This window comes from Tetrao urogallus, assembly GCF_951394365.1.
Source record: "Tetrao urogallus genome assembly, chromosome: 1".
NCBI classification, from domain to species: Eukaryota; Metazoa; Chordata; class Aves; order Galliformes; family Phasianidae; genus Tetrao; species Tetrao urogallus.
Genome location: NC_136813.1, coordinates 53,198,013 through 53,217,253, shown reverse-complemented (window position 1 = coordinate 53,217,253; position 19,241 = coordinate 53,198,013). Strand labels below are relative to the sequence as shown.

The 19,241-nt window shown below is 38.8% G+C and overlaps 1 protein-coding gene across 1 annotated transcript; it reads right to left on the bottom strand.

Annotated features, from left to right (window-relative positions):
- Positions 1–1,173: 1,173 nt before the first annotated feature.
- Positions 1,174–14,387, bottom strand: BIVM (basic, immunoglobulin-like variable motif containing; the record flags this gene model as incomplete). The annotated part of the gene is made up of 9 exons (XM_079539814.1): positions 1,174–1,464; positions 2,541–2,637; positions 4,461–4,544; positions 8,453–8,585; positions 9,293–9,387; positions 11,182–11,286; positions 11,393–11,488; positions 12,344–12,470; positions 13,898–14,387. 9 exons carry the CDS (start codon positions 14,385–14,387, stop codon positions 1,174–1,176), a joined length of 1,518 nt encoding a protein of 505 aa, XP_079395940.1.
- Between the last annotated feature and the right edge of the window lie 4,854 nt (positions 14,388–19,241).

Below are 19,241 nucleotides of genomic sequence, written 5' to 3'. Positions count from 1 at the left end.
CTCCCTCCCATTTTTGGTTAACAATAGCATCAACCTACAAAAACCCTGCATTACATGACAAATCATTTTATGTAAAAAATAAAAATCCTTGAGCAGGTATGAATGTCTGCACACAAAGTTACAACCATCGAGATGCATTTGGGCAAACAATTGAATAAACCAGAAAGGAAAAAAAAAAAAAAGAAAAAAAAAAGACTGCACGTGGACACCCGAAAAGACATGGATTGTTTGCTGGCATAGAGGTATATCATAAGGGCTGCCAGCAGTTTTGGGCACTTGCATCACCTTCATACAAAATTAAGAGAGCAGCACAAAAACAGCAGCAGTTTTAAGACTGAACAAGGAAAAGAATTGCCAGCAGAACACTCTGTTCAGCCAGCTCATTGGGCTCAGGTTAAATGCAGCTTTATAAAACTGATTTTCACAAGTTTGCGTTACACAGTCACTGCTCACCAGAGCTCACAGGATAGGAAACCTGCTACTGTATCCACAGAGCAAAAGCAGTAAATGACCCTCTTCGAACCTTCCTTGCCACCAGCAATTCTTCTCAGTCTAAAACAGGTATCTCACTATGGGAAAAGTAACTGGGATCTACCTACAAAACACTACTATCTGACTCAGAGAATTCTACTGACAACTAGATTGAGAATATACATTCATTTTGTTAATCTGACAAGGTTTTCTAACCTATGTAATTTCTTTCTTTTCACTGGGTATCAGCAGCCTTAACAAAATGGAATGCTAAAAAGGAAGGCAAATGTTTACTTTTATCCTTATACCATATGCAGTATAAGCCTTTTTATAAAGTCATATAGTACATTTTCATGCTTCTGAATATCAAGTATTTTCAATGAAATCTGTTGCACTGGCTAATTTCAATCTGCTGTTTTATTCTCACAGATCAGGATATAATATAGTCATTTCAAAGTAAGTGATTGATTTAGCTGTCATATCTGCTTTTGATTACAAAAGTACAATAATCTGTGCTTATCTGTCAGTTCATGTATCAGATGCCATCCACTGCAACCATATAATTCATAACTGATCTAAGGATTACAAAGCTGTATTTTATACCATATTTTCTATTCATATGTATCCTAGGACTAATAAACCCCTACTCTGTGTTGATTAAAACTGACCTCGATGTATAAACTCTATTACCTGAAGTTCATTCTAATCATCTCCATCATAATCATTATAGCTCTGATACCCGCTGTTCCTTCTCTCACGAAGACTAGATTTTTTCCACGTAGACTCTGGATGGAAACCAGCACTGAAAGATCGACCCAGTCGTCCATGTTGTTTTTTAGAGATATTGTCTTCACTTTCAGATTTGGCAATACCTTGTCCTTGTGTTAGGGATTGCTTATCCTGTCTGACACTTCCAAATGGAATATTCCAAGGACCAAATCTTTGCCAGTTAAGTCTCTGAAAGGCGATGATGCAATGAAGATTTCCTCCAACCTAACAAAATTTAAAAAGTTCTTTGTTATAAATTACAAATGTGCTTTCGTGCTTAAGTAGATATTTGAAATAAAGATCTTCTCAGGTAACAGAATTCTTTAAAAATCAATCAATCAATTAGCAACAAACAAACCAACAACTATAGCAACACAAAAGCATACCCACAAAACAAAAAACTTTGCTCAATCAATTCTGATAATTTCCCAGAGGTGCTGGAATGGGCAGTTGAGTCACCATCCCTGGAAGTGTTCAAGAAATGTTTAGACGTATTACTGTTTTAGTGCCAAAATATTGGTGGTAGGTGGACAGTTGGACTAGATGATCCTGGAGGCGTATTCCAGCCTTGGTCAGTCTTTGATTCATCTGTTTTCTTTATTATCTTTTTAAATAATCCATTTTATTCTTCATGGTTTAGTACAAACTATCGCTAACACAACCTATGTTCTGTTAGTGTTTTTATTTTCCAGCCATCTTCACACAAATTGTCTGTTCTGTTCTCTTGTCATCATGCTGACACCATCTTCCATATCACCACATTTCAAGTAATCTCTCCAGCATATTATGTCAGACTTTCAACCTGCAAATTAAGAATAGAGTCCCCTCTCCCACATACAAGATAGAAGCTTATCTATAGAAAGAAATACAGTAATATATATAGTTATGATACATAAATAATACATAACAATAAATAAAGTTAACAGATGCACGTGCATTCTTCTGTCTGATACTCTACCGTATTTTCTTTCCAGACTACATGTAGCATCAAGAGGATTCAGAGGATCAGTCTATAATTTATCTGTAGAATATTTCCATACTTGCTGCAGCTTAATTTTAAGCCAACAAAGGTTAAATATTTTTACCAAATATATGGTATAGGCAGACAGCCTAGCATATGCCAGGTTACTGTTAAATCATGTCTTGTTCTGCAAGTAAACATTCATGACTGCATGTGAGTACACACACTTGACTTTTTCCTTCTGCAATCACTTCATAAAAAGTTTTTAACTGCTCAAGTATGAACAGGTTTGCCAAAATTTATCACAAATTTTCTTCCTTCTAAATAGCATTTACCTTACCTTCTTTGTTTTCCGATGCTGCAGTCCTCTCTCTAGGTGTCGAATATCTAGGTACTCCGGATTTTGGGTGTTTAGGTCAGTGACAATATCTGCCCACCTACAAAATAAGATTACTACTCTGCTGAGAATTTGAAGCCTCAAAACCATGCACCTCCTTTACACACAGAAGAATAGAAATCTGAGGTTTTAAACAGTCTCACAAGGAATTTAAAGATAAACAAATGTGTAAAATATAAACACCTCTGTATTGGAGACATCAAGTTAGATATAAAAACTTAATTTTTTTAAATTGAAGCATTCACAGATATTGTATTGCTCTTAGTTAATAGCTTCCAAAACGAATAATTGCATCAAAAGTCATTTGTTGTGTTGCTTGCCAACTCATCAACTTTTGAAAGGAAGAAGCTAAATGTACTTTTGGCAAAGAGAAAAGTTCCTTTTACTGTACCATACCTTTTGCTGTTGCATTGCATTTCAGTCAAATCCTTGTTTTCCTCATCCATCAAATGTTTCTACTAGACAGTTTTACCCGTTACCCACACTTCCATTCTGTTCAAGTCCCACCTCTAATTCAATCATTCCCCATCTACTCAGCTCTTCACAATTTCATAGCTCTTTCTAGACCAGCGCAAATAAATATCCCTGTATTTTACACATCTTTATGTCTATATATCACTTTTTCAGTTCTTCAAACATCAAATTACACATTTCTCTTTTATATCACCTTCCAAGTTCAGAAAACAGATTTCTGTCCCAACCTTTTTCCCCATCCTACCTAATACACAGAACTTTTTGCTAGCTCTTGGTGGGACTGAGGAATTACTGGTTTTTACCATGGTGACATCTATTGTATTACATGAGTTTGCATTTCCCATTTGTAGTTCATACACCACAGGACAATGTTTGTCAGCAGGATGCATAGGATTATGCTTCTCAATAAAGGAAACACATACATAGTGTGATTTTTTGTTTTGTTGCACTTAATCTCAGCAGTCCAAAACATACAACTATTCACAATTGTGGACAGTCACATCACAAACCAAGAAAAAGACAAACTGAGTTTTAGGTACTCAGATTGATCTGTCTGTCTATATCAGATAAGCTCTTTCAAATAATCTTTCAAAATAATTGAGAGAATGAAGAAAAGAAAAAGTAGTTCTGTGACTTCCTTGCCCTCCCAGCAATTCTTTTCCTAATTTATTAAAAAAAAAACCCTACTGCATAATAAACTGGCCTGCATGGCAGAGCATTTTTGTTAAAATTTTTGTTTTGGCTAAGGAACTTCTTTCCTGAGAAATACTATTCTTTTGCACTGTTCTACCCTTCCAGATATTAATACTAAGCTCTACAAAACAGAACATCAAATAAAGCTGAGAAAACTGTTTAACAGTTACATTTGCCATGATAAATTAAATCAAGGAAACTTCAATACAGAACCCTCTAGCTGTCCTAGTCTGTGCAACTAGTTTACTCACCAACTTCTTACGAACGAGACCTCACCATGAATATATTGGTTTTATGTATGTATAAACTAATGATGCAGCAGATTACAGGCTGTACCTACATCTAAACTAGATCTTGAGACATCCAGTGCTCAGTCAAGGTTCACACGGCTTATAAATCACATCTGATATGATTGCAGGCACATTATGTGTCTTCTCTGCCTGACTAATATGCTGTCACATCTAAGAGAAACAAACTTTGGTTTTCCTCTGTCCTGCCACATCTAAAATTGCAAAGCTAGCCCTGAAGTCAAGATGAAGCTTCCCATTAAAGCAACCGCTTCTCTTAAAACTACAGTATATTCATTCAGTAGAAATGAACTCAGCAGAAAAGTCTGTTAGTGGCCCTTAGGAGATACATACAAATTCCTTGCTCTTTAAAAATGCCTAACTTAAAAATTCTTATGAAATAACATACCTTTTACAGTGTATTGTTGGATGTTTTCTGCTCGGCTCTCCAATTAAGATCCAGTATTCTACTTCTTGCTGCAAAACACGACCTCTGTTCAATAGAACATATAATGCTAGTAAGACTTACTGTGCATACTAAAAAGGAAGAAAGATTAAAATATCCATATAAATTACAAAGATGTTATATATATCTAAGCAAGACAGAAATACTACTGCTTACTATTCAGAGAAAAGACAGATCTTCAAAATTGCTTTACTTAGTTGAAAGGCAATCTAGGGTAAGATCTAAATATAAACATACGTACAAGAATACAAGTAAGAGTTGTGAAAAGCCATGTGAGAGGGGAACAAACACTTTACCCCCCAGTTTTGACAGAGCCATCAATTAGCTCCTTCCACCATTTTTAAACTACAGCCCCTCTAACAGTTATTATTAAAAGAAATAGGGCAACATACAGGAAAATAACTCCTAATGTTAGTCACTTTATCCTGAACGCCTAATGTATAAAAACAAAGCAAACCAAGCCCTCAACTGATACTAATTCACATTTGCAAGCAACTTTCCAGAAATTCATGGCCTGTAGTAACTGTTTCGGGAAAAGTTCGTGACAGGCATTAGGGCAGACAGGTCACATACATAGCCCTGTGACTTCCTGTGTGTAATTATCCAATGAAAAGGTACTTCAGTTTCAACAGTAACAAAAGCTGACATTTTTCCTGCCTAGGTAATAAACAGTATATGGCCTTACTGCTTGCAACTATTTGCTTACTTATTCCTAACATTCCCTGTAAAGTAACAATGTACTCCATCATCCCACACCTGGTAAACTGAGACACAGGATAGATTGACTTACCTAAAATCACAACGGAAGTCTGTGGTTGAACTGGGAACCGAACCCAGGTCTCCTGAGTCCAAATCCAGCAACCTAAGATCATAGGAAGTCTATGGTTGACCTAAGAACTGTCTTCTAAGCTCAGCCTAGAAATCTATCTACCCATTTCACTTTAAGCTTAAAGGTCTCTTAGTATTACAGTTAATCAAAAGTTTTTCTATAACTAGAAAAACCTTTTCTAGTTATATAACTAGCAAAAAGTATACAAGAATTACTACCAAATCTAATGCCAGCACCTCTGGGGTACTAACAAGATTTTTCAGAGCAAGATGTTAGAAGACAGAAAGAAAACAGGATGCTCCTATGGTTTGAGCCCCAGCCTAAAATAAGACTGTAAAAGCTCCTTGAATTCATTACTTCATATTACACCTTTAGGAGAGATCTGTTGTTAAGAAAAAGAAATCCAATACTGACTTAAAAATAATAACAGTAGTGACTGAGAATCCATTTCAATCATGGGTAAAATACTATACTGCTTTTGTTCACTACTAAGCAACATAAATTCAAACTAGATTTACAAGGCATCAGAAATTTCCACTCACTGGATCACACCACTTTTTTTTTTTTAACTGCACTTTCAATCTAATTTGCACATTTTATTTATTACTTTAACTCCTTTGTTCTTCCAGTGCATACTCTTAGTAAGTGATGGAGTAAGCAAGTCATTAACTGTTTAGTAATCTTAAGTAGATTAACGTGCTGAACTTCAAACTGGGCCACCCTTGTCACCACATAGCATGTCAGTGTATGAAACCTCAATTAAAAAAAAAGTAAAAATAAAAGCATGGAAAAAAGCCCACAACCACCTTATATACTCTTTTGTTCATATACTGATGAGGGAATTGAATGCAGTCTTAGAAAGCCTGCAAATGGCAGCAAGTTGGGAAGAAGTGTTGATCTACCCAAGAATAGGAAGGCCCTACAGATGAATCTAGAAATACAGGATCAACAGGCTGAGGCTAATTGTATGAGCTTCAACATGACCGTGTGCTGGGTCCTGCACTTTGGTCACAGCAACCCCCTGCAATGCTCTGGGCTTGGGGCAGAGCGGCTGGAAGGCTGTGTGGAAGAAATGGACCTGGGGGTGTTGATAGCCAGATGAACATGAGCCAGAAGTGTTCCCAGGTGGCCAAGAAGGCCTACAGCATCCTGGCTTGCATCAGAAATAGATAAGCCAGCAAGACTAGGGAGGTGGCTGTCCCTCTCTACTCAGCATTACTGAAGCTACACCTCGAGTGCTACGTTCAGTTTTGGGTCCCTCACTACAAGGAAGACATCTACCCCAGAGTACGACCAGAGAAGGGCAATGAAGCTGTGAAGGGTACAGAGATCAAGACTCGAAAGGAACATGTGTGGGAATTGGGATTGTTTAGTCTGGAGGAGGCTCAGGGGAGGCACCATCACTCTATAAAGTTACCTGAAAGGAGGGTGTAGCAAGATGGGGATCGGCCTCTTCTCCTAGGTAACAGTGATAGAATGAGAAGTAATGGCCTCAAGTTACACCAAGGAAGTTTCAGGTTGGATACTGGGAGAAATTTATTCTCCAAAGAAGTAGTGAGCCATTGGAACAGGCTGCCCTGGGTAGTGGTGGAATCACCATCCCTGAGGCACATGGTTTAGAGGACGTGATGATGATGGGTCACCAGTTGAACTAGATGATCTCAGTGGTCTTTTTCAGCTCTATGACTATAGAAATTTTCATTAATCCCTTGGTTACAGCCTTACATTGGGAACAGAGTAGATTCAGGTGATTATGCTTTATTGCACCCATACAGCTACCACTCTAAATTCTAAAAGCAGAGTTAACATTTCTTCATTTCCTGACATGACACTACATATTTCAACACAGCCAAATCACAGACTGGCTGGTAAGCAAAGTACAAGACTGAGGCTCACCTCACACCAGTGACTTACACTCTTCATTACATCTTATTTCCTGCTATTGGGATCTGCTAATTTTCTCAGAGATTGTTTTCTTATGCCCATTGATACCATTACTAAATACTGATCAGCAGATGAACCTTGATAAAGTGCATCAAGAAAACCTCTGACACATACTGTTCACAACCAGAGACAACCACAACTTAGAGACAGGAATAGCAATTTGAATATGATTCTGTAAATGATGCACAAAGAAGAAAAACTACTCTCAGTATACCATAAAGTAGCAAGTTAATAACATTACAGAGTCTCAGATGAAGTTCACTAGGGCTGAAAAATGTCAATCTTGAGGAAATTTGTGGTTTTACACAGAATTTAACCTAATGTAAGTATGAATTTCAGTGCCATCATTTTCCATTTAAACCTATATATAACTTAAACTCATACTGATTGTTCCACTATTTTATCCTGAGCAATGTCAAATTACTGACAAATCTGAAATTAAAATCATATTTTTATTCTAAAACAATTGTCATATTACATTTTCCCTTCTCTTCAAGAAGTGTTTCAGCACTACAGTAGTCATTTATAAAAGCCAAACATACTATGACAGAAATTTCTTCAAGCTTCTCATCATCCCTCTTTTCAAGATTCTTGGTAACAAATTATTCAGGAAGTTTTACTTATTTTTCTAAGTTTTACACTCTAATTTTGTCACCGTTCTTAGTCAACACTGCAAACATACATAAGCACAATAGTGCAGTACTACAAGATCCCCTGTTCTCAAAATAAACAAATATTTGTTTCAGCACTTGCAGATTTCATCATGTCTGCTCCACAATGGATTAGTACCACTTCAAAGCTTTTTACTTCTAGTCCCTAAGTCATATATGCACTTTCACCTTGCTTTTAAGTCTGTTGTTTTTGGGTTTTTTTTTTTCAGACTTGCTAATTGTCCTTCCTGTAAATAACTATTCCATACATATAGACATCTTTAAGTGGCTTCTAACTACCACTGATGGTTTTTGTTTAAGTTTTCTCAGTCTAGCTTGCTCAGTTGTTTTTAGCTTTAAATCATTTATTTAAGAATACAGTGTTTTGCTAGTTCGGACACAAATGTTTTCACAACATACACAATACCATTAAAAGAGAAAACTGGTATCAACTTGCAGTAAGTTTTTCTGTACATTTCTCCACTAAAATAAGTATAAGCATCCAATCTTACCTATATGCTTTACTAGCTTTTACTGGGGTTGCTTCAAATCCAATTGGACAAAAATAGTGGTTTTGGCAATGGTAGATGTAGGCCATTGATTCATCTTTCAGTCCACGCGTTAGCTTTGCAAGGGCCCCCACAGCTACAAAAGAAAGTTGATGTTACAGCTCAGAGTGCTTTCGATCCAGCATAGCATATTCAGCAACAACAAAGTTGTACTTCCTACTACAAAATAGTTACATCACTTATTTTAAATTAGAGTATGTGCTCTGACAGGGACATGCAAAATAACGTTGATTCAAAACTTCTGACCTAGTGTTTTATTTCTGTCTTGGCACAAAAAAGTTAACATCTGCCACAGACTGTGCTAAGGAAATGGAATATATAGTCTGTAAATACACCAAAATCATACCACCTCTCAGAGTGAAAAATCTCTTCAGAATATCTAACCTAAATTTCCAATGTCTTAGTTTAAAACAATTCGCCCTTGTCCTATCATTATCATGGTATACAACCATCACTATCAATGAATACAACTTCAGGAAATTATTTTTAGAAGTACAAAACGTTTAATTTAGTTATTATATTAATACTCTGATGCTGTACATTCTAAATTTTTATACAGAGATTTCTAAAATGTTGAAATAATAATTAAAAAATTGCTGCTTCTCCAGTATTACAGAAAACACAGCCAGGAAACCTGGCTACTTTAAAATTCTACAGACAGGATATTTGATAGCTTACCTGAAACAGAAGCACTAAATAATTTGCCCTGCCAAATGCAGTACATTGCAGATTTTTTTTCAATTTAGATACAGTAAGGTGAATGCTTTAGGATTAGCTACTTACCAGTTTCTCCAGCTGTCTTGTTCTTTCCATGAGGTTTATAAAGAACATATGAGCAACCCTTGATATGGAAGTGATCATTTATTTGCCTAAACCATCTGAAACAATAAGTTTAAAGATTGCAGTAACTCAAGAGTTGTTAAATGCAAATTTTATCTTTTCCTCACTTCCCTGCTTGACAGTTTAGAAAAGAAGTTACAGGGTGCTACTAAGTACCTGTAACACTAGTGTATGGACTGCAAATTACCACAACACAAACAAATCATTCTAGGAAGGTAAATAAATACTGAGAGCTTTCTCCTTTGCTTTTTCAGACCCTTTATGGAACGCATAATTAGCAAAGCATTGGATTTAGAAATGTTAGCCCTATTCTGTTCGTGCCAGTTGCACCTAATTTTCAGTTATTCAGCCTTCAGAAAGGCCCAACCTCTGTATTGCCAAGTTCCAGCCATGATTTGTAAGGCACACAGTGGGAATCTTCTAAAACATTAGAAGACAAGAGACTTCAGTAGGACTTCCTGCATATCACACTGGGCTTCTGTCATGTTCCCAAAGCATTACATGAGTCCAGTGCCAGAACTCCTCACAACAGCAAGCGACAGCAGGTCTGTCTCAGATATTCACTTCATCTTGCAACGCTAGAGGATTCAAATTTATATTCCCTCAAGATAATATCTCAATCATAAAATTATGTTAGGATGGGTTTGTCTCTCAGCCCTCCTGTTTTCCAGTCAGCCATATGTTTAAAAATTATTTGTCTGGGAAAAAACACTAAAAAAGTGCTTTTCTGTAGCATTTAGGGCACTCAAAGGCAAAAAGAAAGAAGAACACCAAGTTACACTTTCTGCTGTACAGACTGTTAACATAAAGTGACAGAATGTACTATAAGCTTGTTCTGTAAGGATTGACATATTCCTAAGAGATTAAAAAAAAAAAAACAAAAAAAAAAACTGGGTCTGAGTCTTCTCAGTCAGAGAAGGAAGTTCTCACGACACTTCAATAATCTAGACAGTATGCCACTATTTAAGAACAGACTGCTGCCACGTTTTCAAATCCAGCACCCACATTCTGTGACAAATCATACACACTGCCTTTAAAGAATATCAACTAGATGAAATATGATTCACAGACCTATTAAGAAAACTGCAAAATTTTTCAATCTTACACAAAAAATTTTCAGTCTTTGGCATGTGGGTAACACACCAAGGCCTTTTCAAGACGTTCAAATCTCATAGTCTTATTTAATTGTAAAAGATTTTCTGAGTTCCATAAAACAAAGAAAGGGCATAGATTTTAGACCTTATTCCTCAAGATCAGAAAGCAGCAGAGCAGAAATAAGAGAACTTAAAAGTCCAGGACTTCTGTGACTTCAGCCCTATCTTTCCCCCTCAAACTCATCCTGAAGAGTTCTGCTGCAGCAAAGGAACAAATTAACTCAGCTCATTTTGAAGTCTCAGTTTTATTTTTTACATAAAGCTACTATTAAAACAAGTGTCATTTCAGGCTGTTTTAATGATACCAATAAGCACTTAACAAGCATTTTCAAAAACAGGAAAATGAGAGCCAATAAATTTCCTAACCAGGGAATTGTATTCACTGAAGCACATCCACTAATCAAACTGAATTAAAAAAAATTAAACATTTTAATTTATGTTCTCATATCTGTGTAACATCACATCATAGATAACAGCTATTATAAAAACTCTTCACACATTCTCAGAGCACCCATGTATGCTCTGCTGCTCTACGATCTAACATACGCCAGTCACAACTTCTTTCCTTTCTTAATAAATGAATTGCTTCTATATCTTTAGGTGTTTTATGATTTAGTTTATACCATGCTAGTTTTCCATGTAATAACTATTTGGCTGCATCAGAAGAACTGAGCATACCTCATTAAAGTTGTATTTCCAGTAAAGGGACCAAACCTAATCTCCTCAAATGGGGGTTGAAAACCCAATATATGCAAAGCTTCTTCTTGAGTAATAGGTGGTAAGCTGAGGGGAAAAAAAAAAAAAAAAAAAAAAAAGTTTTATTTAATAAAGTAATTGACACCACATTTTAGATTCCCTAGAGGAAAATGGGTGTCCATGTGTGACTCACCTGCCAGCCCCCAGTGTACTATACAAGAAATTCCAGCAAGACACTAATGAAGAAATTCCACAAGAAGTCTTGTACTGAGGTCGACTAATACAATACCTAAATCAACAGCAACAACAAATGCATCAGTAAACATTCTTGATCCAGTTACACACATGAGCAACGTGAACTTCTTTGCTTTGTGCCATACCATTGAGGGACCAGGCTATACTAAATCTTTTACTTCACTTCTACAGAAAAGCACATCCTTTCAGGAAAAAACAAACAACTAATAAATTCACTAATGCTTGTCAAATATTACTACTCCATCTCATAAAAAGCAGCTAAATTTCTAACAGCCCTACAGAAGTTCTGTACAAATGATCCTGTAAGAATATACAACAGGTTCTATACATATGTTTTCTAAAGATACAAATTTTTAATAAACTGCATTTCCAACCATTTGCCAGTAAATGACATTCCGGGTTGCAGATTCTCTAGTCTAATTCCAACTCCCTGATGTAAGAGACATATGGTAAGAACCAGATGAATTCATTAAATTAACTGTGTTCACACAATATACAAAGACTGTATAGAATTGACAGATTTTTACCTAGCATTTCAAACTTAAAAGAAAAAAAAGTACTATACTTAAAGTTAGTTTTTGCCTGACCTTGCCAGTAAACCTGCATTGCTTTAAGCACTTAACTTCCACATAAATTGATTCCATATTAAAACAAAAAGTTGTTTACAGAAATGAGAAAAGCTTTAGGATTTCTGCAGATGAGAAGCTCTCATTCTTTTCTTCTTTCAGAAAGTATGAGATTTAGAGTACACATGCTTAGCGCACACAGTCTATGCAGTCTTTCTAGTAAAATAAAATTAAGAGATTTTTAAGATGTTTTAGATAATAAGCAACAGTGTTTACCAACAAACTGCATGAGGATAATCTCAAATATATGTCATAAATACTACCATCTTCGAAGGTCCAACACTTTCCTTTCCTTCACATCTTCAAGAGCAGAGAGCTGAGGGCACTCCTTGTACTGTTTGCTTTTTTTGTCCGAGGACTTTTTCTTTGCCACTTGTTTCTTCATGTTGCCTGTGAAGAAGATTTCAGAAACAAATTAATACCTTGCTTACCTTTTATACCCTATTCCTTAAGTACTGTTAGAAATAGCACGCACCTCAAACAACAGATGCTGGCTGTGTAATTGCAAACTGGGACTAAACACTTTGATGAAGGGTCAAATAGCCAATCAAGACTTTCAAAGGGCCTGTAAATACTGAAGAACCCATTTGCTACATAACAAACTTTTTTTTTTTTTTTTTTTAAGAGAATTAAAAATGATCTGCTCAACTAATCTGAGAAAGCAGTCAATCTGATTACTCTCTGAGTTACATCAGCTGTCCCAGAAACACATTCTCTGAAAACTGAAAATATGTTGCCAGACTAACAGACAGCCTAACACAAACTTCCCATCACATAACATTAAATGTATAGGAAAATATAATTAAACATTTGCTTTTCACAGCCAAAGTATATATATTTTTTTACTTTACTTTTCACAACCAGCTACTCTTTCTGATGAAAGCTTATGGGCAAAGTCAGAAAGAATAATACATCCTGTTCAAGCCACTAAGTTAGTGGAACAGCAAAAAATAGTTTAAGTATTTAATTTATTCTGAAGCCACCATATCCAAATAAAGCACACTACAAGTATTTTATTTTTGGCTAAATTAACCATCTGGCAAGATGTAATCATTGCTTCTTAATTTTATTTGATGATACTACTTGTACACATTAAAATACAACAGAAATTTGCTAAAAATGTTCACGTTTTGCTAAACTGTGGATATCCACAATGAGGTGGATAACACAGCTATTTAACTAGCTAGTCATCAGAACAAAAACAGAAGGAAAAAAAAGAAGCTACAGGCAGCTGTAAGTAAGCAGAGGGATTACAAAACAAAGAAAACCATGCAGATATGGGTGCTTGATTCACAGCTGCAATCTGAGAGAAAGAACACAGGTGGCAGTAAAGCCAGTTGTAATGGAACTGGCTCCTTAACACCATATACATACAGAGAATCAAAACATATACAATTTTGTTACAGAAACAAACTGCTCTCCTAGATACCTATAATGATCTCATTTACTTCTTATAATGAATAAAGCACACCTTTAATTTCCAAGCATACCTCTGCAGTACCTGGCAACAATTCAAGTGACAAAACTGTATTTAACAGGCAAAAATAAACACTGCAAAATTCATCAGATTCTACTAACCAGAGACACCAAAGCCACCACACACAGTTAAGAACAAACCAGTCTTGTTTGATGGCCACTTACATTTGGCTTTCACTCCTCCTACCTCACTCTCTCTTTTGCTGATGAGCAAGTTGTTTGAAATGACGTACAGGCTCTCTGTAGCACTCCATCAAGAAATACATGTTTCAACCATGCCCCTTCACAAGCAAGTTCTGAAAAGCAACTCTTCCTCTACCACTCACACATCACCATCTCACCTGCTTTGTTTTTATGATTCGCAGTCACGCTGTTGAATTCTGATTTGTCAATTTCCCATGCCAGCGGAAGCTTTCCAAGGCTGCCAGACAAGGTTTCCAAGTTAGCATCTTCACTGTAGATTATCTCTGAAGCACCAGTTTGAATGCCCAGCAAGCTAGGTGTGTTATTTCCAACATTTAAGGCAGCACTGCCTGACAGGCAGGCACTAACTGAAGCACTTGGGCTTTTACAAATAGATGTTACTCTGTTTAAAAAAGCATAGTCTGAGCAAATGGTATAAAATTTCTCTCGTGTATGAGTCACAGGACATCCCCATGGGTAATGTCCATCTCCCCTGGACACCAAAGAAACAGTTGAGGCATCTGAGATGCAGTACGACTTTATAGGATCACGAAGAGAAGCTTCTGAGGATTCTTTCCCAGGTTTCTTTTCAGTGTTTCCATTGTTTCCAGAACCATTCTCCTTTTCATCTTCTGAGATGTGAGGCATTGAATAATATTGGAAGTGTCTTGTACTGCAAGGAATGGTTTTGTCTATTTTTAATTACCACATAGTTTGCAACGCTGCCTCCATTGCTACTGCAAGCTGAGGTATCTGAAAGAAAACAACAGGTCTCAGCCAACTTAAAAATGCACACCAGGCTTATTTCTAAACACATATCCCAACAAACCTGAAACATCTTTCAAGATACACCCAAACACACATCGTGTCTTCTCCTAAACATCTCCAGAATTCTAGAAATTGTACTTTTTTTTTTTATTTAATATTATTGCTGAAGCATCAACTGCACATGCTATAGTGACGCTATGATGACAACATCATGAGTAAACACACATATAATTGTGCCTGATCATTTCTGCTCCTTTAAGGGCACAATATCTCTCATGGATATAGCGTAAAACAACTTAAACAAATGGACAAATCACAAACAAACATAAGGTCACTGAATTTGGAAGAATTCTGCATAGTTCTCAGGCAAGCAAAGCTTAAGCTTACATGGCCGATTGCCTCTGCTTATTACAAACTGCCAGCACCGGAACCAGCCTGTTCACTGCTTTTCTTATACAACTACGAAAGGCTCCCTTTTATTTTCAGCGTGCCTCTCATTCTTCAAAAAGTGCAGAAGAAAAGTGCCAGGTTTTGTTGATAGCTAAGAATTCTCAAAACCTAATTTATCAGGCTTTTGATTATCAGTCTTTAACAAGCAAGTCGGTTGTATTTGCTATGCATCATGTCAGCAACTCGCACGCGTGAGCACAAACACGCTCCACAGACGGAAACCCTGCACCAGGCAGGAGCTCCGCTCCGCACCCCCACGTCTGGTCACGGAGCGCAGCCGACAGCATTCGAGCCCTCCCGTGCCACAAAACGCGCCCGCAAACAACCGCCGGCGCTGCCCTGCAGAAGGCAGCGACACAACCGCAGCGAGGCCGCGCCGCCTCCACTCGGCTCCAGAGCTAACAGCCGCGAGCGGAAAAGGACGGGCCCACCGCGGGGCCGGGGCTCGCCGGAAACGCCCGCTGCACAGAGGACAGAGGGCCAAAGAGGGGAAAGGCCGTGCGGCTGCGGCAGTGCGGCCCCGGCCCGTTACCTGCGCGGCGCCCGCCGGAAACAAACGCAATGCGCGACGCGGAGGAGGGGGGGAGAAACCACGGCGAGCGCTCACCTGCGCCCCCGCCGCCCCTCGCCTCCTCGCACCGCCGCCGCCACCATCGGGCGGCACCACCTGCCGCATCACGCCGGGGGGGCGGATTGCGGCGTCCTCGCTGCTGATGCCGCGAGCTCTTGAGGCTAGCACGGCGGAGCCGCCCGCGTGTTTCCCGGAGGGGCATCGGCAGAGCCTCGGTGCCGGAGAGAAGCGCCTCCGCTGCTCCGGTGTCCCCCCGCCGTCCCCCGGGTTTGCGCCCTCGTGGTCTCGTCCGGTGGAGGCCGCTCGCCTGTGCTTGAGCTCAGAAGTTGGGTTGCGGCCTCGCGGCCTCCTGCTGCCCTTAGCCAGCATCGGTTTGAAGTGCAACGTGCTGATGGCGAGCCCTTGTCTCAGTCTTACAAAGCAGCCAAATCTTCACATCTCAAAGTGTAGGAGCATAAACCAGCCGTGGGTTCCTGCTGTGAACCAGGTGCAGACATCCAAGTCTGTCCTTTTGTTCCAAGCTCCTGCTAGTTCTCTCTGGCTGCAGTGAGATTAGTGCAGCACAAATGTGTCTGCAGTGCCTCGAGAAAACTGTACAAAAGATTTTCAGAAAGCGGTGTCTGGAGGTGCTGGAAATATTTCACATAACAGAATTGTAGGGGTGGAATGGACAGGACCCTACTAAGAGGAGGGCAATCAACTCTTTGAAAGGGTTGATAACTGCAGAAGAAGGGGAAATGTTTTTAAGTTGAGGGAGGGAAGATTTAGGTTGGATGTCAGGGGGAAATTCTTTACAGAGAGAGTGGTGAGGTGCTGGAACAGGCTGCCCAGAGAGGCTGTGGATGCCCCGTCCCTGGAGGTGTTCAAGGCCAGGTTGGATAAGGCCGTGGGCAACCTGGTCTAGTTTTAAATGGGGAGGTTGGTGGCCCTGCCTGTGGCAGGGGGGTTGGAGACTCATCATCCTTGAGGTTCCCTTCAACCCTGTGATTCTGTGATTCTGTGACATATGGAGATCATCAAGTCCAACACAGTGCTAAAGCAGTTCCCTACAGCAGGTCACACAGGAAAGCATCCGGGTGGGTCTTGAATTATCTCCAGAGAAGGACACTCCACCACCACTCTGTTCCAGTGCTCTGTCATCCTCACAGTAAAGTTTTTCCCCGTATTCTTACGGAAATTCCTGTATTTCAGTTTGTGCCTATTGCCCCTTGTTCTGTTGCTGCACACTACTGAAAAGAGTCCAGTCCTGTCCACTTGACTGCTGCTCTTCAGATATTTATCAACAGTGATAAGATCCCTTCTCTGTCTTCTACAGGCTGAGCAGTCCCAGATCTCTCAGCCTTTCCTCATAAGAGAGATACTGAAGGCCCCTAACCATCTTTGTGGCCCTCCACTGGACTCTCTCCAGAAGTTCCTTATCTTTCTTTCACTGAGGAGCCTGGAACTGGATACAGCACTCTGGATGTTGACTCACCAGTGCAGGGTAGAGGGGGAGAATCACCTCCCTTAATTTAATTCCTTTTTTTCATGCAACCCAGGATACCTCTGGTCTTCTTGGCAGTTACTGTATTTTCAACATACAGTGACTCTGAAGATGTGAATTCAGGGGGAGGGAAGCAGAAAATGGGGCACTGCCACAACTACTTTAAAATTATCTATACTACAATAATATTTGTACCATTAAATGATCACTTACATGGCTTACTATGTACTAGAATAATTAAAAAACAAAAAACAAAACAATAACCAAAAAAAAAAACCAAAACCCAGAAAGATCATAAGTTACAGCATTTTGCTGAGACAAGATTCAGTGCTACTACAACATAGTGCCCCCAAACCACAGAGCCCTAACGCATGCAGTAGCTTCTGTGAGCAATGCTGCAAATAACTGAACTAAGAATCAAATCTCCAGCGCTAGAGTTAATTGGTGGTTTTCAGTTATTAATTAGAGCAAAGTGGCAGAAGTCTTATAATGTTTGCTGGCAGATCCAAGTTTGCAACAAAACCCGTATCAAATTCAGGATTTTATGTGGCTCCATCCAGAAGCAACGTACCTCGACTGGAGAACAGAATCCCTTGTGTCCTTGCCAGCTGGAAGCCTGTTGAGCCCCAGTTGGCCAACTGCTTTTGAAGGAGTTAAACAATTCTGCCTCCAAAACATTTTTCTCTGAGCCAAATTACAGGCATTAGTATATGGATAGCAGCAGTGTTGGCTTTGCCAGCCAGAACTAAAATTAGCTTGTGTGATTTATTTTACAGCTTGTTTGGGTGCTGACAAATAGTGTCAGATCTGCACACAGACTCCCTGAGCTGTATTTGTATGGAGGAAGAAAAACTGGAGGAGAGAAAGATGGAGGGGGAGGGGAGGGGGCAGGGAGGGAAGAGATAAAGTGTGTCACCTTTACTACATTGCTGCTGTGCTTTCCTTATTGTGCCAGTACCTCCTTACAAGAAGAGGCAGTACATTGATTTTTACAGTTATGAAATGTATTTTAAAATAAATATAAGGCTATTAGCTTCTTTCACACAGCAGAGCATAAGCTGAGGAGGAGTGTGATTTCTGTCTGCAAAATACATCAGGAAGGTAAAGATAGGTAAGAGAGAGGAGCTGAATGGCTGCAGGCATAAAATGCAACCTGCATCAATTTTTAGATTAGGGGTTGGAAGTCTTTGGCTGCTGATGGAATGCAATCCTGAGAAGTCATGCCAATAGGAACAACAGGAAGTAAAAAATTATATTTTTAAAGCTTGACAATTTTTCTAAGGCATCTTTTGATGAAGATGCTCATTAAAAATTATTAAAATCATGGTCTGTGATTTCCTCAAAGCAACTGATTTATTATGTGTGGGTTTTTTTACATACAAACATATTTGGAGTATTTCAAAATGTAAAATTTCTTCAAAACTCTTTGATGATGAGGTTCAGTGTTCTGTATTGCTTGCCTTAAGACAAGAAAAACTATGAAGATAAATTGTAAGTATCTCTTGTGACTGAAGCTCTTCCACAAAGCTTTCATTCTGAGAATATTACCGTGGTTAGATGACAAAAGAAAAAAAGCATTTTAGTATATGTGTATACATATGCAGTTATATATGTATATATAAAATGACAGTGTCTCGTGCTTTCTTTCTGGCTCTTCTGTGCAAATGGAGCTGCTCTGCATTCAGTCTGGTATTAGCTATGAGCGTTTTCAAGAAACAGGATTATTTTTAAAACCTCTCGAGCCTCATTTCAAGCCCTAAAAAAAAACTTCTCTGATAGGCTAAATACCCTGTTAACCTTTTCCATGGTGTCTTCTTAATTTGGAAATCCAGGTTTTCCTTACTCAATATTTGTTTAGAAATATTCTAAAGAATCATAGGATCACAGAATGACTTGGATTGGAAGGGATTTTAAAGAACATGCAGTTCCATCGTCCTCTTGAGGTCAGGGTTACCACCAACTGGATCAGGATGACTATGATCCCAGCCAGCCAGGCCTTGAACACCTCCAGAGGCAAAAATGGACAAGGTACTGTTCAGACATGGAGAATGTGATAAATCCTCTTTGTTTAGCTGTTCGTACTGATAAACTTGTGGATCCAGATCATGGAGGACACAGTCAGCAGTCAGGTAAGCAGTACATGCCACATCCACAATTCCTATGAAACCCAAACATGGGATCCACCGGGATCTCATTCGTTCTAGTCCTACTTGTGGCTCATTACTGTGTT